The sequence below is a fragment of the Parasteatoda tepidariorum genome, chromosome X2, assembly GCF_043381705.1.
Source record: "Parasteatoda tepidariorum isolate YZ-2023 chromosome X2, CAS_Ptep_4.0, whole genome shotgun sequence".
In the NCBI taxonomy this organism is placed as follows: domain Eukaryota; kingdom Metazoa; phylum Arthropoda; class Arachnida; order Araneae; family Theridiidae; genus Parasteatoda; species Parasteatoda tepidariorum.
Window position 1 is genome coordinate 32012901 of NC_092215.1, and position 21805 is coordinate 32034705.

The 21805-nt window shown below is 26.7% G+C and overlaps 1 protein-coding gene across 1 annotated transcript in view; it reads left to right on the top strand.

The window, feature by feature from the left end:
- The first annotated feature begins 1138 nt into the window (after positions 1 to 1138).
- LOC107440906 (LON peptidase N-terminal domain and RING finger protein 3) overlaps positions 1139 to 21805 on the top strand; it is a 45069-nt gene continuing 24402 nt past the window's right edge. The window contains exon 1 of the mRNA XM_016053989.3: positions 1139 to 1945. Within this exon, the coding sequence (XP_015909475.1) occupies positions 1408 to 1945 (538 nt within the window). The 5' untranslated portion in view covers positions 1139 to 1407. The remainder of the gene's footprint in view (positions 1946 to 21805) is intronic.

Genomic DNA, 21805 nt, shown 5'->3' on the forward strand with positions numbered 1-21805 from the left:
TAGTGACCTTAGTGATGAAAGGATGCCCCTTTTGTCTGAAAGCCTGCCCGCCACTGGCCACTCATTTGAAGTTAGAGATTAATAAAAATAAGAAACTGACATTTTTCTAATTACTAAAGAAGAGAAATTTTTTTTTTAAAAAAAAGCTCTTTTTTATTGCATAATGCGAAATAATGGCGACTGAATAGTTTCTAAGGTAAAACAATATCAACTAAACATGAAAAAAATTTAAAAATTAAATAATTAGTTATATCTAATTAAATGTCAATTGTTTATTATTTAAAAAAAAATCAAATTTAAATTAAAATCTATATTCTAGTAAAAAAACATTGTTTCTTACAAGAATGCATATTTTAATACTTTGTAATAGTTGTATACTTCTATATCTATTAATATTATTATTATTTTTTTTTTAATATTCAGAAACACGTTTCAAAAACAATAACTCATCGTGTAACGAAAATTTTAATTAACTTTTAAAATATCAAATTTACTTTCATAACGAAAAAAGAAGAAAACATCAAAATGATATAAATATTATATAAAAGAGGTAGTGACTATTTTGTCTTATATAGATTTCTTTGTTTTGTTCCAATAAATAAGCATGCCATACATGAAATTTACTTTTTTAAATTTTATATTTATGCTTTTTTTCTTTCATGTATGAATTTTGCGTGTATTAATTATATCAGACAAGTTTCGAAAACAAAAAAAAATTCTCGTGATTTGAGATCATTTTTAATTGAAAGTCATAATAAACCAATTTGTTTTCATAACAAAACAAGCTGAAGAAGCATAAAAAATTATATAAGGATCGCAACGACTGCTTTGTTCTACTTTTAGAAGTGTGTGGAATCTTTTTTTTTCTCGTAAGTTCGAGTTCACAATCTATTCTGTTTTATTATGTAACGAATTAAATATAAGATTTGAATTCTCACCATAAACTCATAGAGCATTAAAAAATATAATGCCTAATCTACACAGCACACGTGATTCATCTATTGAAAGAAGAATCATTTCGAAAGGCCAATAAACCTGAAACCTCGTTTATAATGGACACGTGCTGTAGAACCTGTGACGTCAGGGCGCAGTGAATCGTTATGTAACAATTTTTAAAAATACTTACATGCTGAGGGCGCCACTAGGCAATACAAACAAAAGCTGTCAAATGAAATAACTTATTTCCCCACATCGTCCCTCGCGTGCTGACATTCAATACTAGCTACAAACTTGTGTTGATACATGTGTGTATGATTTCTGTTTTGTAAACACTTATGTTGCTGCACCATTTATCAATGATCTCCTTAATAATGCTCCTCGAATTAGACGTAAAATATAAACATCATTGCCCAGTTTCTGAACTTAAACTGAAATCTTATTTATATGAAAGACAATAGTTAATAAAATATGGGAGAATCCGGTCTGGAAGCTAGTTATAGCAGAAATAGTACCAAATATTTTGAAAGTTCCGATCGTTCTAATACAGAAAACAGCTCGTCTATTAATCGAATTAAACGGTTAGTTTATTCATTAAATCATAACGATAATCAAGATGGTCTGGTAACATATTCTCGTGCTTTTCAAGTTTACAGCTCGGATTTTCGGAATTTAGAATGTCTTGAAAGGTTTGTGGATGGCCTAATTACCAAAGCCAGGCAAAGTCTTTCCCGAAATATATTTAATCTAAATTATTTTCTTTGTGTTTTTTGTGGTGATATTTTAAGCGATCCTGTTACATTAAAATGCGGTCATTCTTTTTCAAAAAAATGTGTTTTGTCTGAAGCATATTCGGGTTCTTTTGATTGCTTAAAATGCCGTAAAACCTACAGTCATTCATATTTATCTGAACTGCAAACCAATGTTGTGATGTCAACTATCATTGAAAAGTTTTGGGCATATTCTGAGGAATCTTCTGTTAAAAGTGAAAATGAAGACAATAGACCTGGTAAGTTTAACAATTTCAAATTAAATAAACTTATGAATCCATTTATTGTTTTATTATACTTAATTTTTCTATCATGATTAACGGATAATTTATTATTAATTGAAGTTTATTAACATGTTATTATTTTTGTAGTTTGTTACTTAGATTTTGTAGTTTTATTACTTTAAATAAGTAAAGGAAATAAAGTTTGATTCATAGTCATAATTAATATGACTTTTCACTAGATTATATTGTAAAAGGAGATTAATCTATTTCTTAATATAATGTAACTAAATATAATGCACAGTCAGTTTTTATAGACTGGTTTAGAATAACAAGTTTTTTAAAAATAGATCAGTTAATTTACATTGTCAAAGTGCAAATTTTTTGGCATATATGTTTTGGTATTTGAAATGCCTCTTCAATTTTATGTATTTTAAAATTTTGTATTAATTTATCCAATTATACTTTTGTGAAAACACTAATTTTTAACATCTAATCCTTTTTTTTTGTTAAAAAATAACAATTTCAGTTTGCATATTTTTAAGTTTAGCATAGGTTTATGGATTTTTAAATTTTTCACTATAAAATGACCAATTGTGTACAAATATACCTGTGAATTTATATTTGTCAATTTTTGAAAAATATTTTTGTACATTGTTTTCCTTTTTTAAAATCACTCTTTTTCAATTTGCTTATTTTAAAAGCTATAAGCTATAGATTTCATTACAATAATTCATTATGATTTTAATTTTTCAATTTTGGAAGTATTTGTTAACTCTGAGTATGTTATCTAAAATTTTGAAATCTATTTCTTTATTTTAAAGACAAATTTTAGTACAAAAATTTATTTTTAATAAAATGTTGGATTGAAATTGACATGTTTACTTATTTATTCCATAATCCATTTTTCTACGTTTTTTTTTTTTCATTTAGTGATTTACTTGGATCAAGTAGTAAAAAAAGCATGTATAAGTTTAAATATAGTTTACCAATTTTGTGTTAAAAATAATTTAACTTATTTGTAATTTTTTTCAGAATGATTTATTTATTTATTTACTTATTATTTTTATTTATTAATATTATTTTACTTATTCATTAATATATACAGTGCTTTTAGATTTTTTTTTGAAATTTTTTATTTAGTGTTAAAAATTTATTTCATGAAATGATTATTTACAACTCATTGTTTAACGTCAAATTTACATTATTCAGTAGAAAAATTATTTAAAAAATTCTAGTGAATTTTTTAAATAATTTTTCTTACACTCTCCAAGGTTTAAGTTAATAATGCATTTGGTTAACAGTATTTATCCCTGATGATATTATTTGTATTAATAAGCATAACAAAACACTTTAAGATAACTTAACATTAAATTTTTAACTTTGACTGATTATGAAATCGGCTTAAATGTTAGGAACCTAATTGTTAGAAAACTACCAAGTTATCTATTCTATATATCTGTTTCATATCTCTACTTTTTATGGTAATATTTTACTATATAATTGTCTACTTTTTAGAACATATTTAGTACTGAACTTGTTATCTTAAAAACTCTCTATCTTGAAATTTTTTTAATGTCCCTTCAACTTGAGATATTGAGAGTATGCTCTAATATAGCTTCAAACTGTCACAGATATTATATATTACATTTTTGTAAATGCTAAAAGGTCTTAAAATTTAAAAGTGGTAACCTAAAAAAAACAGGCCGTGATCGGTTAATGCATTTGTGATCACTACTAAATGTTATTTTGTTAAGAAACTTTATCTGCATGAAAACTCTGTCCTACTAATTTTATAAATGTTGAAGTCTTGTTTAAAAATAGGAAATTCCTACTAGCACTAAGAGGAATTTAATAAATTCATTCTTGTCTACAAAAAAAAAATATTTTTTCCTTCTTTTTTTTTTAAGAGTGATTTTAAGTTCTAAAAAATAATTTTTTTCAATACTTAAAATTCTTAAATATAATCATGTCTTTTAAATCAGATTATGCTTCTAATGCACTATATATGTGGCAATTTATGCTAAAATCTATAAGACAATATACTTTATTGAAAACATTATTTCAGTGCATATTGCAACATGAAATTCTACCTCGAATTGGCAATTTTCCTTTTTTTTCTTCTTTTTTTTAAAAATCTTTTAATAAATGTTTCCCCCCCCTTTTCAAATTAAATTTTTTGAGAAAATGGAAAAATAACCATGTTGCCGAAATTACCTTATCATGCAGTTTTCAAAATGCATACAAACTAATCAAAATCGAATCAACTTAAACGTGTGTTGAAAAAGATTGAGGTAAGATGATTAAAAGTTGAGATTTTTAAAGTGAAAATTAAAGGCTCTCATATTGATTAATTTTAGTGAAGTTTTAAATTTTGCTAATTAAACTGCCATTTCTGCAGTCAGTTTAGCTAAAGTCTTTTATATTAGTACTTTTTATGTTTTTAATGCAACAGTAAAAGTTTTTATATATTGATCTTATATTTAATTATTCTTTTTCGATAAAATTTGCTTTTATTAAACTTAAGTAAAACAAGGCATACTTTTCTAAGTTTGCCATTTGCCCGTTTTAAAAGCAGTCTAGCTTATGTATACTGTTCCAAAAATGCCCTAATTTTTATTTATTTATTTAGGATATTTTTTTTTGTTAGTGTCTTGATCTTTTCTTTTACCTCTTCAAAATCCATTTTTTTTCCTTTTACATAGTGTTTAGCGTTTTTAAAAAGTGCTTAAAGGTGCTTATTTTCGTTATTTAAAAGCCCTTAAGGGTGCTTTTTTCATTGGGTGTTTTTAAAAAGTGCTTAATTTTCCCTTTTCAAAAATGAAATTTTTTTTCGTTACCATATCGATTTTCGCCACGTATTATGCAAAAGCGTGCTTTTCACAATGTTCTATTCAACGTTTTCACAATTCATTTCGGCCTACCGTCGGTCCATAGCCTATTAAAGCGCCTATCATTTTACATGTTTGATGAACTACTTGCGAGTACGTATGTGCGTCTACTGAGCTGAATTCAGTGAGATTATTGCCTTCTCATGTGCTACTCTGCGGCATATTACAAGATATTCTCAATTTCAGACGTCATTTTCCACCCTCTGATATCGAAACGAAAAATCTCTCGATCATTTTATAACGGCTAATAATATATAATTTTATAACGGCTATAATCAAGTAAAGAGTTCTTTGTCAGAAACTAGTTATTTTCCAATGATCATGTAAAGCATTTTGTTCGTGTATATAGTGCTTAAAAATATTTTTTGAGTGCTTAAAAGGTGCTTATTTTTTGTTGAAAGATTTGGCTACGCACCCTGTTTTAATTTCGCATGTTTTTCTTCTTCCTGCTATCTGCTGCTTGATTGTTATCGAAACAAAGAAATTTTTAATTATTATTGCGAAAATTGAATCTTGCTACTTCTTATCATAATGTTATGTTTAATTTTATTATAATTGAAAATAGTAAACTCGAAAAAATTTAAAGTGGAAAGAAATTTCACATTTTTATAGATATCGTCGTGAGTTAAATTTACTTTTCTTTCAAACGAGGAAAAATGCGCGGAAACGCTCTAGACGTTATTTTATTGATCGAATACTACGTTTCAATTCCAAGAACATAAATAACGAGTTTTACGTTTTAATTTGCTTAAGAAAATGCCTTCTTTCATTGTAGCATTATTTTACTCTATTATAATATCAAGAAAAAACTTAGTTTTTATTTTAATTTTCTTGAATGTTTGATTTGCTTATTAGAAATAAGTTCAGACTCACTTATTTGAGCACCTAGCGCGCAGTACGTAATCATCAGATTTATTAATATTTCATTAAACAATATATTAGTGTTGGGCGATATCGTGAATTTTAATATTGTGATATATCGTTAAAAATAACGGTATATTTTTTACATTGGTCAATATTTTCGCTACCTAATTACGGAAAAACATTTTTCTGAATGATAATTTGAAAAACTCGTAATCTTAAAAACGTAACAACAAATCTGAAAATTAAATTAATATTGTCGCTAACTAATGCAATGTTAAATTCGATATGATCGTTTTTTATAGTTAGCCAGCTATTATCGTTGTCAGTAATTATCATGATATTATAATTTTATGCTCTACATTTATTGTTAGACATGGTATTTATGATTTATTGTGAGAATATCGTTATAGTGATATTTAAAAACTACCGATGTTGTACAATTTATCACCCACTTTTACTATACATACATCAGGTTTAGGTATCACAGATAATAAATAAAACAACAATAACATATTTAGTTACCGTTTGTATTCCCGTGTTTAGGTAGAACTTTATTTTTTTAAATTCTTTACTGAATATAAAGCACTGTAATTTTTAATTTTGTCATGAGGTTTTTATGAATGATAAACATTTTTATGAATGATAAACACATTTTTATGAATTAAAACATTTTTATGAATTAAAACATTTTTATGAATGATAACTTAAAAAGTGCGTAATTTTAAAAACGTAAAAATAAATTTGAGAATTGATTTAGTATTATCGATAACTAACGCAATATTATATTCAACAAGATCGTTTTTTGTGGTTAATCAGCCATTACATTATCATATCCAAATAATACAGTTAACTATAATGCTCATGATATTATAGCATTAAATAATTATCATTGACAGTAATTATTGTATATTATCATTATCATTATAGTATATTATCATTGTTGATAATCATTTATGTGATCTGCATTTATTGTAAGACGTGGTATTTATGATTTATTGTTTTATTGTAAGAATATCGTTACCGCGGTATTTAAAAACAACCGATGTTGTGCGATTTATCACCCATCTTGACTATCATAGATATAAAGGCCCTATATTAGTCCCTGTTTTATTATAAAAAATGGTAAGATATATAATTCCTATGCATAGCCAAAACTTTTCTTTTTGAAATATTTGGACAGGTATCTGCTAGTGTTGTTCTCAGACTGCGCCAGGCTGTTATTGCAAATGGTAGTTATTTTGAAAATATTGTGGCGCCATCTGCGAACGATCCTTTGGACTAATTTTGAAACGTAGGGAGAATAAATTGTGGTTTTCTAATCACAGCACTCTATATTTCTCTCTCCTTCCATGTTTCTTAAATTGATTTTTCAAATTGTCAATTATTTTTTCGAGATTTTGTATTTATTTCATATATATCTTAACTATTTTGTTGTTATAATTTTTGAAAGTAACGTAGAACATCTCATGTATCTGCCTAAAAACTATTGTAATACAAGAAGTTTAAAATGCTACCAGTATGTTGTTGAATTTAGTATTATGTTATCCGAGAACTAAACGAAACTCCAGTTAATTTTTTATTTAATTGATTTTCTCCAACTAAACGAACTGTCTCAGATCAGTCGTGCTGGAATTCCTTGTAAATGAATTGCAAGAAGAAAAAAATACACGCTTTCAAATACCAATCGATGTTGTTGAAATTTGTTGTGCGTTTAGCTTATCTAAAAGAACTGTAACGTGACATATCTTATTAGAATACCTTATCACTTAAGCAATCAAAGTATATCACATGTTAAGATTTTCAAGTTCAATTTTGCATAACAAAAAACCTTGAGCTTTAATATCTCCCTCTTTTTTTATCACTATTGTAATGATTAATACTGTAAATGAAAGCAAAAGTTAGACTGCTTTCTCCCTCTTCCTATGTTTGAAAAATGATTTTCACTTCTTTTAATAATCATTGCAGGTTGAGTCTAAAATTAATATGAGTGCGGATAAGGGTGTTCTTCGAGAACTGTCTTCATTTCAAATAACGCATTTTAGCGAAAAATATATGCTATTTTTGCGACTTTTGTAAGTTAGTAGCAGTTATGTTACATTTTATTCATCTTTAGCCAGCGCCCTCTTATGTAAATGAAAAAAATGGCGCAAAATATCAGTATGAAGAAAAGCGCCCTCTATGCTAACAATAAAAATGGAGCAAAATGTCAAAGTGAAGAAAAGCGCCCTCTTATGTAAATGAAAAAAATGGCGCAGAATATCAGTATGAAGAAAAGCGCCCTCTATGCTAACAATAAAAATGGAGCGAAATGTCAAAGTGAAGAAAAGCGTCATCTGCTAATTATAATAATAGTGCAAAATGTCAATATGAAGAAAATCTACAGTTTTGTGAAAATGACTAGCGTTTGTTATTCAATTTTTTTAAGAGTTGAAAAGTTGCTCTGATACTGCATTACTTAGTCTCTTAAAAATTAGTTAAAGAACTAAATAAATTGTGTAAAATATTTTTTTTAACCCACCTACTATCTTACATAACCCACAACTTCTAAAACTTTTTTTTTGCTTTGTCTTTTTTGTTTATTTATTTTTTAATTATAGATTCTAGATTCACGGCCTATACAAAAACGCATCGTTAAAAGCAAAAAAAAAAAGTTTGTCAAAATGCAAAACAAGACTGATTTTATTGTTTTCAGGAATTTTTGGATTTTTTATTCATTTATTTATTTACGTTGTGGTTCTAATTAATTCACTACTTTTACACAATTTTTTCAAAAAATACTACTTTTTATCTACCAATTATTTATTCCCCGGGGTCTGAAATAAATGTTTTTACAGTAAAAATAGTATATGAAGTATATGTTTCTATTTTAACAAAGTTCTCCAACCCTTCTTATTTTTCTCCTTTATATCTATTTTTCTTTGATGTAAAGTACTTCCTTTTTATAAAAAGGAGTTGATTCACGAATAATTAAATAATTTTTAGAGTTGTTGATATTAAATTTTTCTTAATTTAAAAAATATGTTAAATTTAAATTATTTATTTCCTGTTGTCTAAAATAACTATTCATGTTTTTTTTAATTGTCTGTTTAAATTTATTGAAATTAATTTTTAAAAAAAAACTTTTTTTTAAAATTAATTTTTAGTTGAATTTTTAGTTTTTCCAATTAATTTTTTGTTGGATTTTTAGTTCTTCCAATTAATTTTTAGTTGGAAGGCATTTGCCCCGGAACCACTGGTTGTGTCCAGCCTAATAAAAATCTTAAATAACTATTATTTTTTTCACTTTAGAGTTGCGTTATACCTTAAGCACCCTTTCATTGTTATGACCGTAAAAAAATACTCTACGAAAATTAAAAAGAAACCATTTTGAATAATTTAGGTATCGTTAATCTCGCTTTTATGACAGCTCTTCTTATTATTGTTTATTATTGTAGATCAGCCATAAATATTACATTTACCTGTCTGATATGACTGGTTATTACGCAAATTCATGGCTCAACTTTTTTTTTGTGTGTGTTGTTAAGAGAATAAAATAACCTACGTCAGTGTCGTATGGCGTTTCTTTGCTACCTAAACGTGTTCAGAATTTCAATAAATCTGTACTATTTAAAAACATTCTCGCGGCGTGATAATAAATACGACGCGAAAAGAAAAGGTCAATAAAACCTGCTTTTATGTTTATTTGTGCGTTTTTAAATCTACACTCATAACTATTCTTCGCCATTTATTCTCTAAAAAAATTCTTAAGGTGTGCGTTTGATTTATAAGACCTTCGTTGATTTTTCAACTTGAGTTTTCCTTCCTCACTGTTTCAATCTGCTGTCTAGTGGTCTGAAAAATTCAGAATTTAATTTTTATGCTTTAACATGTTTCCTGATTGTGTGTTTGATGTATATGTCAAAAATATCTAACATACATATTATCAACAATATAGGGAAAAACCACCCAAAACATTTCAAACTTCAAAATATGATAATTACCCGAAAATACCTACTTAATATACAAATTCATTATTCAGTGTTTTTTTAATTCTTACAAATGCCTCAAAACATATTTTTTTGTCTCTACGCTGGAATTTCGGAACGGGCGAGTCAGAAATGTATTGGTACGGAATCAGAATCAGGATAGTAAAAAATAAAAAGCGGTGGCTTAAGTTTGGCTATAGCTAATTTGACAGACTTATTTTTGTTTTCACTTTAAATCTAATACATCCAATCCCTGTGTGTTAAAGGTGTAACTATACAATTTTTAATTCGAGCTAAGTAGTGGTGAATTAAATAAAGCAAATTATTATTACCCCGCCCACAAATGAACTGCTATAAAAACAGTTTGGCTACCAGTTTTATCTTTTTTACCCTGATAATCAACTCCCTGATAATACATTTATGACTCGCCGTCTCGAAGTGGTTAAAGTATAATCTTTTTATGTTTGAAACTCAAAAAATATGTAGTTTTATTCCAGTTAATAAGAACGTTCAATAGTTGATTCATGTAGTGAATATACAGGACTTTTAACTCCGTTTTCTTATAGTTTTGAGACCATACTGGAGAAAGCAACCCATTGCCATTGGGGATTTTTTGTGAATTCGAGATCACCTGATTATTATCGGAATTCGAACCCTAATCACCTTAATGAGAAGCGAGCATTTATAATTATAGTCTCAGTCACAACTAATTTTTAAACCATATTTCCTAGCTTACGCTGAATCGCTTACGCTTACGCTGATGGAGAAAAGCGGTTTCCATGTTTCAAATATAGTTACAACAGCAAAAATCACACCAAATAAAGTTACAACAGCAAAAATTTCTCATTGCAATCTCGTCTTTTTTCTTCCTAATTTACGCTCTATCTCCAAAAGTTAAAGTCATGGATAAAAACAATGTTCATATTTAAAACCAACACATCAATTATAGTCGCAAAATTCCTTACAAGCAAACTTCTTCCTTATAGAGGTCATTAAATCGCACGTTTTATGACTTACAATGAAACTCCATAAGTCGAGGTTTATACAAACGGTTTACCGCAGATTTTTAAAGCGTTTTGGTAATTTTGATGAAATGCATAATTAGAAAGTTTTTATTAATATTTAAAATTTTTATAACCATTTTTAGGCAAATTGAATATAAATTGGTACTAATAAAATCAAAGAAATCGTTTGTATTTTTATCGTTTCGTAAATTTCTAAGCAACCCTTTCAAAATCATGTGTCTTTATAAAGCCAGCTGCAGTTACAAAATATTAAAAATTGGGATGAATAAATGCAGTTTATCCAGACGTTATATCCGTTCGGTGAGTTGAATATATGAAATTCTAACAAAAATAAATTCTGAGTGTTGTTAGTAACTTTGTGACTTTGACACGTGAATCACGCGATACTAAAATAATAAGTGCATTTTCAAAAATTAGAAACCTTTTTTTATTGCTACTGGGAAAATTTATTGGCTCACTTTTATCTTCGAGTATGAATAATAAACCAAAGTACGAGATTTTTGGCCTTTAAAATTTGGACTAGAGGTATAAATGAAATAAAAATTCAAAAAAATACTTTATTGATTTTACTCATTCCTATGTAGAGTTTTGTGAAAACAAATAGTAATATTTAACTCACAAGTGCCGTAATTTTTTACTAAATGTATAAAATTTCTCCTTAGCGTGTAGAGTTTTGTAAAAATGATTAATGTTTGCTCACCAGCGTCATATTTTTTTAAGGAATGAATTAATGAAGTAAAAATCCGATAGAATATACATTCATATAAATTTCTTATTACTTCATTTTTGTGAAAATAAAAAATAACAGATTTTTGCATATTAGCATAGTAATTTTATAATAAAGTTGTAAATAAAGTAGAATTTCCAAAAAGTACATTCCGACAGTAATTTTTCATTACTTTGGGGAGTTTTTATGTAAATAATTATTATTTTTTGCTTCCCAGCGCACTAATTTTTATACTTCTAAATGATGTGGAAATTCGATAAAAATGCATCTTTATAAAAAATTATCATTCCCGCGTAGAATTTTCTAAAAATAAAGAATAAAAAATAATAGTTTAACTCATCTTAATTGCGAATATTCATATATTGCGTTATTAAATTGTACGTTTTCTTATAATAAAGATGAGATTAATTCACGTTTTCCATTTCAGTATAAAGTAAATTACCTCTCTTTTTCAAATTAGTAATTATAGTCATTTAGTGCTATTTCGAATCGATAATTCTTCGTGTGAAATATATCTGAACAAACCACAATATGGTGCAATATACAAATGTGAAACTCGCATATTAAACTTTCTTTGATAAAAGCTATGCAACATTAATTCAGTGTCTAGACAGTGAATAAGAAAAGAAATGGCAAAATACTACATTTGTTCTAATGATGCAAAAATTTTTCCTAACTAACAAAGAAGGTCGGGATAAATTTTAACTGCTGATTTTTAGGCACCGGAAATCATTTATTAAATTTATTTTGTCTATTTCGAAATAATTATTTAGTTATTATTCATATATATCAAATAATATAAATATAATATTATACATCAAAAAGTAATATTTTTACCTTGATTTACCGTTCTATTCATCTTGCAGACGACGAACTTGGGCTGTATAATAAAGCTTTAATTTTTAGACTGCCATTTTTAATCGATAATTTTATTATTTACGTTTTAAGAAGCTAAAGCTAAAATATAAAATCTTTTAAGCTAGAATGAAAAATTCTATTAAATTTTTATTAATAAATTCCAATTTTATAAATTCCAACTCTCCATTTTTAATTATTTTTTTAAATAGTTTATTTGCTTGATTAGAATTCGAAAGAAAAATCGTTTGAAGTTAAATTATTTTTAATGTGATTCTTCCAACTGAATTCGTTATCGTTCGTTTTGCGAAATCCTTTTTTTTAAACTACTTAATTTATTTTTTTTCTCTTTTCCCCGAAATATATTTTTTTATGCCCGCAACCAAAGCCAAATAGGTAAATAATATAAAAAAATCATGCCAATTAGTAATTGGTACTCGTGGATTTAAATAGCATATCTTTTTCAGTAGATATACCGTTTTTCAGCTGATTAGAATTATGATTGAGATAAATTTTATGAGGTTTCGTAAGTTTATGAATATAAATATCAAAGTTGTGATAACTGATCATAGGTTTCATTATGAGGTTGCCAGTTTGGTATCTTTCTTTAATTTTTTTTTTTTTTTAGTTTTTCCAAAACTATTAATTTGAAATAACTTTTATTAAATTATTATAAAAATGGCAGAAAAATTAATAATTTCGAAAGTCTTGGAAATTTTTCCTTTTGCAATTCTTTTTCTTCTATCTTTAACTAATTTTTCTTACAAAATAAGTTCAAAAAAAAATTATCAACAATTTGTAATTTATGTGCTTATTTCTATTTTATAAATTTTATCTTGTATATTAAGAAATAATTCTGAATTATTGAAAATATTAAAAGAATTATTCTAATTCGAGGATTTATAAAAAATTTTGGAAAATTGTCTAAATTTCAGTTTATTTTAATTACTTGAGGTTTTTTGAAATATATTATTCTAATTTTTGATTTTTTTCCCCTAAACAAATTATTTTATTTTTTGGAATTTTCTCTAAACTAAAATTATTCTAACTTCTGAAATTTTTTGATTCTAATTTTTGATTTTTTTTTCCTAAACAGATGATTTTATATTTTGGAATTTTCTCTAAACTAAAATTATTCTAACTTCTGAAATTTTTTTTCCAAATTATTAACTATTCTAACTTTTAAAAATTATTCAACATTAAAAATTTCTAAATTCGCTTTTCGTCTCCGATTTCATATGAACATATAAAAACTTCTCAACTCTAGATATTTTCATTGCATGATTGTGAAAGTGAAATTCCGTTAAAAGTTCGTTTTTATCCATTCGCTGAACGATATCCCTTTTTCGTCAGATGAGGGACTTATATAAGTGACATACATTCTAAAATTATACCCTCACTTCCAAGCATTGACGCATCGTGTTGTAAACTAATTACGTAAAGCTAGCCAGACGCTGCAAAAATGAACCCGAGAGAAAAAAAAAAACTGAGAATATAGAGTTCATAACTCCGTTTATTCATCTGTTAACGGCACGTAAGATTAGAATATTTGAAAGAAGTTAGTGCCTGTTTTTTTCGATTGTTTTCTAAATTTACATAACTGATCCAATCTAAAGCTGCGTTCTATTGTCCTCTGTTTCCGCATCGTTTCGTAACGTGAATCTTATGTAAGTGACCTTGCCTCTACACTAGTGGTTGCATTTGCATGAAGTAGTTAATTTCGTCATTATCTGATATGGCTGTAATAATCAAAAAACCAATTTAGTTTTCAATTCCATATGCAGTACAGAAAACGTATAATTTAACTCATTTTTATTTTGTATTATTTATTAATAGCTTCATTTTGACAGTTACAATTACCGTTTTCTTATGTAATATTTAATTATCATTTATAGTAAAATCTATTTTTAATATCTTACATAACAATTTATTCATGGTCACTAGCTTTAACTAATTATGAAGATATTAATTAAGTTCTATGATGCGAGTCTGATAAATCCATCGCCTTGTTAATAATTACTTATTAGTAATTCATTACACTAGTAATGAGTTAATTAGTTATAAATATTTGAAATAAATCAAAGAATTGTTTCGCACTTTATAGAATTATGAGGATATTAACCGCGTTCTATATGCGAGTCTGATAAATCCATCGCCTTGTTAATTACTTATTAGTAATTCATTACATTAGTAATGAGTTAATTAGTTATAAATATTTGAAATAAATCAAAGAATTGTTTCACACAGTCATATAGTTATTATCATTTTTAAATTCCTGTGTAAGAACAGTTTATTTTGTGACCAGTAATGCTTTATCTAATTATGAGGACATTAACCACGTTCTATATGCGAGTCTGATAAATCCATCGACTTGTTAATAATTACTTATTAGTAATTCATTACATTAGTAATGAGTTAATTAGTTATAAATATTTGAAGTAAATCAAAGAATTGTTTCACACAGTCATATAGTTATTATCATTCCTATGTAAGAACAGTTTATTTTGTGACCAGTAATGCTTTATCTAATTATGAGGATATTAAACACATTCTACGTTGGTCCTATGGTGCGATTCTGATAAATCCATTTATTTGATAATTATTACTTATATTAATCATTCATTACATTAGTAATTCATTACATCAGTAACGAGTTAATTAGTTATAAATATTTGAAATAAATTAAAGAATTGTTTCTCACTGTGGTATAGTTATAACCATTTTTAAATTCTTATATAGGAACATTTTTTTTCGTGGCCAATAATGCATTATCTAATTATGAGGATATTAACCACGTTCATGTTGCGATTCTGATAAATCCATCGATTTGGTAATAATTACTTATATTAGTAATTAATTACATGCAGTGTTAGAACTTTTGGAACTCTCAATATCGTTTTAATTCGCTGAATTGCTAATAACTCTTTGTTTAAATTTTTATATATTACAGTTTATCCCCAATGTCACCTTATCTAATTATTCGTTCTGTGGTACGATTCTGATAAATCCATCGGTTTAGTAATTCATTACATAGATTTTTGAAATTTTGCTACGTGTTGAATCATAATATCATTTAAATTCGCTGAATTACAAATAACTATTTAAATTTCTTACATAAAACAGTTTATTCTCATTGTTACTTTATCTAATTATTAGATATTAGACACGTTCTGTGGTATGATTATGATAAATCCATCGGTTTGGTAATTCATAGCATAAATTTTAAAACTTCACCTTTAATCATAATTTCATTTAAATTTACTGCACTAGTAATAACTATTTTTAAATTCTTACATAAAAACAGTTTAGCAACATCTCATAGTCATTTAATCTAATTATAAGGATGTTAACCACTTTCTATGAGGCGATTCTGATAAAATCTATCGATTTAGTAATGCTTACTTACATAATTAATTCATTGTATCCATGATTTAAAATTTGGAACATATTGAGCCATATCGTTAACATTTTCCTCAATAATAATCACTATTAAATTCTTACAAAGTAACAACTGTTTATGCATGATCAATATCGCTTTATCTAATTATGAGGATATCTACTACATTAGGTTGTCTGGCCCTGTTTAATTCCTCAATTTAGTAATAATTACTTATATGAGTAATTCATTATGCTCATTTTGAGTTGTCAACTCTTCTTGATTTTCATTTTTTTTCTTCCTGTTTTTATTAGGTAAACCGTGAAAGTAATGTAGTTTCGGTGCACTTTATATTTGTTATCAAGATTTTATTTTTTAACAATAATGTATTTCACCCTCTTTAGCAACAACCTTTCAATGCCAGATAGAAAAAAATGAATTGGTTTTTAAGATTAATGCACCGAAACGACATTACTTTCCGGTCCCCCCTTATATTAAAAAATGTGTATTATGGAAAACTTCCTAAAATTTCATAAGTTCTCACTAAAAATCCTTATCAAAACAAATGCTTTACTCAATTTATTATTTGCATGAGAATTTATTTAAGTAACTGCACTACTAAATGATGATTCATATAAATTATTCGATTCCGTTGATTCGAATCGCAGAATCAGTCGATTTGAATTATTATTTCGTATGCACAAGATCCCGATTTTGAAGAGTAGCATATTACGTACAGAAGTGTATCATGCAACGTATTAGCAATGCAATTAGTTAAATTTACTTTAAAGTAAAGCGGAGAGAAAATGTTAAGAATCCATGTTTATAATTGATTGATCTAATAAAACTAATAAGTGACTGTTACAAATAAAACGAATAAGTGACAGTTACAAATAAAACAAACAAGTTACTGTTACAAATAAGCTGTTTGAATGAATAGTTTTAAATCATTGATTCGGAGCCACAGTGGGTTAGGAGATAGAGCTTTCGCCTCCAATGAGGTGACCCAGGATTGAATCCCAGTGATTGGTTCATACGAATTCTGCTCTCGCTCCGATCATAGTGCTGACTTAAAATATCCTCAGTAGTAGACGAATCGTGAGTTAGAACCTCTTTGCCGTTATGCTTATCATTGGAGATTTTCGTGGTTTTCCTCATCGTGTAACACAAATGCGGGATGGTTCCATCAAAAAGTCATCCACGAAGGCTAGTCCGTGAAAATGCTTGATCCAGCAGTTACCTTATCTTCTGGATTGGGTTCAAATTCAGAAGTGGGTCGGCTGTACAATGCCGGTTATGAAATAAAATAAAATCCGAAGTAAAATCAAATCGAATTCAAGTAGCGGATTCGAATCGCTACTTGAAATAAGTGCTCCGAATTACACAATTAAACTGATTCGTTTAATCGAATTACCTAGATTTGTTTTGTCCAATTATTTAATTTAGATTTTTTATACTACAACAAACTTTTTTTAATTCATTTATATTGATAAAAAGAATTATTTTATGTAAGATACATTAAAAAAAGATATAATTTTAAATACTTAAAAATCCTAATAATATTTGTTACATTTTCTAATTTGTTTTTAAATAATTTTTTATTCCAGTCGTGGTTTTTATACGTATCTTAAGCATATTAAATCCAGTTAAAAACCACTTAACTGAATAAAAAAATATTTCAATTTATTTATTAAATTTTTTCTTATATAACCGTGTCCTGATTTTAAAATTAATCCCTTACATATTTTTTTTAACATATACGGTTAAAAAAGTTAAATGACTCTAGACTAATGAAGAGTTGTAGTGAAAACGCCGAACCGATCTATTAACCTTTGCCTCAGCTAATCGTGGTGTGAATTAAAATTCGTAGTAGTGACGTCGGCGTTAAATTGAACATCTGTGTTATTTTAATCTTACTGTAACTAATTATAAGAAAATCGAAATAGAAATTTGCTTTATATAGAATTACCTGACTTGCTTATTAAGATATTACTGTTTGGCCTACAACGCCCAGTTTATTTTGTTGTTATTCGACTTATGTAAATTTAATTATCAGTAATCGTTTGAATTACTTAGAATCTCTGTTTTTATCTTTTTCATTGCAATTTCTTTGCCTTTAAGATTTATCATTATAATTGTAGTTGTTGCAGTTTTTTTACTTCTTATTGTTATTGTTTTTTTAAACTTATACAGTATTTTATTCACGTTTCATTAAATAAGCTTTGTGTGATTTATCTTCTCCCGACAAGGAAAATTGAAGAACATTTTAAGCGTTATAAAAATAAATGCAAATTATGGTCTGATTGCCGAAGAATTATTATGGTCAGTAAGAATTGTTATGAATAGATTGGTAGTAATCATAATATTAATTTAGTCTGCAAATATGAGGTGGTTTTAAATAAACAAAGAATAAGGGGTTTTGTCATGGGGGACGATGAGTGTATGTTCCCCTCAGTAATTATAAAGCTTTAAAAATTCCCCTCAATATTTCAGATTAATAAAGAAAATTTTCTTGAATTATTGTGGATTTAAATTCTTAAAAGTTAAAAACAAGATAGAAATAAGAAATAATTAATCTTTTTGTCGGTATTTAGCACATTAAAGAAGAAGAAAAATTCTCATGTGCGAAATTTAGAGAATTATTAGGATTGTATAATTTTACTATTAGGATTGTGTATTGTGTAATTTAATTCCACCACCCCTAAAATATTAAGCTTCTGCTATGTCCATATGTTTTGTAAATGTTTCAATATGTCCTGAAGCTGGTTTTTTTCTTCAAATTTACTCAAATACCACTTTTTCTTCTACTAGGATGCACATTTGGCTTTGTTTGTTGCCCAATCTTTTGCATTCCTGGATTATTAATCTTTTTACGATCAACTTTTTTACGTTTATTTTTTGAATGTTTACTGTATTTAAATCAGATAAAAGTAAGAATAAAATTCTAATTTACGTATATGGATTCTAATTTACGTATGTGAATTCTAATTTACGTATATGGATTCTAATTTACGTATATGGATTCTAATTTACGTATATGGATTCTAATTTACATATGTGGATTCTAATTTACGTATATGGATTCTAATTTATGTATGTGGATTCTAATTTACGTATGTGGATTCTAATTTACGTATATGGATTCTAATTTACGTACATGGATTCTAATTTTCGTATATGGATTCTAATTTACTTATATAGATTCTAATTTACGTGTCTGGTTGTAAGAGGAGTTTGAAGGAGTATTAAAAGTAAGCTAAGTTATTCGCCCATCATAATAGAACTCTTCATTTATTTATTTATTTTTTAAAATTACATACCTTTTCCATCCACTTATTCTCTCACAGATGCTAAATTTTAATCAAATATTTACAGAATGAGTTGCAATCAGTAGCATTTTATACAGAAGCGTTTATTTTAATTATTTATTTAATTCATTTACAAATTTTTAATGCTTATTTCTAAACCAGTACCATCCATTTTATACACAACCAAACTTTTTACTGACTTCCATTTATTTTATTTATTCATTATTTTTAATTGAATGGAAGGGGATAGAACATATTCTCCTTACGCTTGAAGAGAGTATTTTGTTTGAAAGGAAAGAATTATCTTAGTATTTATTTATTTATTTGAACTTCTTAGAATGAATTTTTACCTTTCTTTTAAAATGGTGTAGAATAAAAATTGCAACAAGTTTTAAACATTCTTTTTTAATAGAAACCTAAATCTCCTCTCTCACTGTGCTTTTTCTAAACTTAAAAATGCATTCAATTAGAAAAAAAAAGCATGACTCGTTTTTTAAATCTAGATGGCTGCATAAAAAATTTTTTTCCTTTAATAAAGCTTTTTTTNTTTTTTTGTTTTTTTTTTTTTTTTTTTTGGAAAAAACTGCTATAATTTTGAATTACAAAGAATTTTTTAAAAACATAATCTATTTAGTTTTGATTATTTTTCATTGATTATGCGATTTTTTGGCAGAGTAGTGATGGCCTTTTGATAATATTTGGGGATAATGCGTTTTTTTGCATTTCACTGCTCTTTTTACAATACTAAAGCCCGTATATGCAAGCTATGAAGTTTTTTTTTTCTTCTAAGGATCCAATTATACTCCACCCTTTCACTTTGTTTTTTGCACATGCAGCAAATATTGTAAATAGAGCTTTACAAAATACATCCTGCGTTTGAATTAATGGTATAGTTTTCAAATTTCCAGACTGTTTATATTGTGAGCTATTGTTGCTTCTAAAAAATTTCATCGAAACTTCTGCTGATGTTTTTTTTCTCTATCAAATGAAGTATATTTTATTAGTTCGTTTAGAGAAATAAAGATGGCAGCACTAAAGGTTCTTTTATAATATTATTCCTTCTGGAAATGGAGTATCTCAGTATTTCTAAATTGTTGAGAGAATAAAAATCATGCTATTCGCAATTTTTTTCAGATTTCTAAACGGGTTAGTTACTTAACCCTAAAAAAGTATAAACATAAGAGTATTCAAAAATAAATTTCTCTCACTGTTTTTTGTAGGAGGAATGTGCTGATTTTTCTCTTTTTCCCCCCTATTGAATCCTACATAATAAGTAATCTAATGTGAATTATATTTTATAAAGGCTCATCTTGAAATATTTAGTAATTTTAACAGCAGTAATGTAAAAAGCCAATTTTTTTTTTTTTAAATAATATTAAAAAGGTCATTTAATTTTTTTTTAAAGATTATATTTCTAATATACTAAAAGTAGAACAAAAAATTCTAAATCATTAATAAAACACTGAAAGTACCAAATGTTGCAAATTCTGCCAAATCTTTGAAACACAATTTTTATATTTTGTCATCTTGAGGCTTGTTTTTGTTACACTGTTTAAAGTTAATAAATAATTAGTTGCTATTTTCTTTGCTTTTTAATGGAGTGTTATATTAATTGATTTTTGTTACAGAGAAAACAATTGCACTGAAAGTGCTAATGGCAACTATTAATTTTTTTACCTGCAATTATATTTGTTATTGACCTTTTTATTTTACTATTTTTTACTTACTGTACAAGAAAATACCTGTTTATACAGTGTGTCTATAAAATCTCCCTTATTCCTATTTTTATTACAAACCCAGATACCCTAGCATTAGTCTTAAATCATTTGTCTAAAGCATTATATTGTTTAAATATTATTCTGTATATATTATTTTCCACTATTTTGATATACATGCAGAAGCTGGAAGTTATTTTTCTCATTTTATCATAAAATAATTTGCATTGTATATAATGTTTTTACATTAATTTGCACATTTGACTTTGTTCATAAACTTTTTAGCTCTAATTATGTAATTTTATGTTAGTATAATTGAAATTTATAACTGTATTACTCATAGATTAATCCTTAGTTTATGGATAAGGTTTTATTACATAATATTTTGTGTCTGATGGCTCTGAATTCAAAACTAGCTAAATTCATTTTTAAGAATGTTTTGAGTCAAAAAAACACCTGTTGGTCAACTATTAAATGTTTTTGTGTCAAAAACATGTAGGCTAATGTAAATTTTAAAAAATAAACCAACAATATCTTTAATTTGCTGTTGAGCTATATATGTTCAAGAAAATATTAAATACAAATTTAGCATTGTATTTTTTTTCTAATGTTATTCAAAAATATTTAATGTAGATAAATATTTTAGAAAAGAATTAAATATCTTCAAAAAATCAGGGTTGGGTTTTTGACGTCAAAAAGTGGTTTTTGACATGACAAGGATATAATACTGGTTTAAACCGTCAAAAACTGAAGTTTGCCAAGAAAATATATAAACTTCAATTCTACCAACAGTTGCCATGCATTATATTGAAATTTAATTATACTATACAGGGGTCTGTTTAGAAGAAATTTGGGTCCATTAACGGACCCTTCACAAAATATCTTTTCATAAAAACGGACCCTTCACAAAATATTTTAACTTAAAAACGGTCCCTTCACAAAATGATTTTTCTTTTAATCGGACCCTTCACAAATTTGTTTTTCTTCATTATTATTTTGTTAATCGAATAAACACTTTCCAGGGCAGAAAACAAGAAAGATGGATGTAAACGAATTAAGTTTTGTCTTCGGCAGACGATTCTTCCATTATTCGTCCGAAATTAATATTCTGCGTTCAGCAGTATAGGCTAAATACCAAATATTTGTATGTTG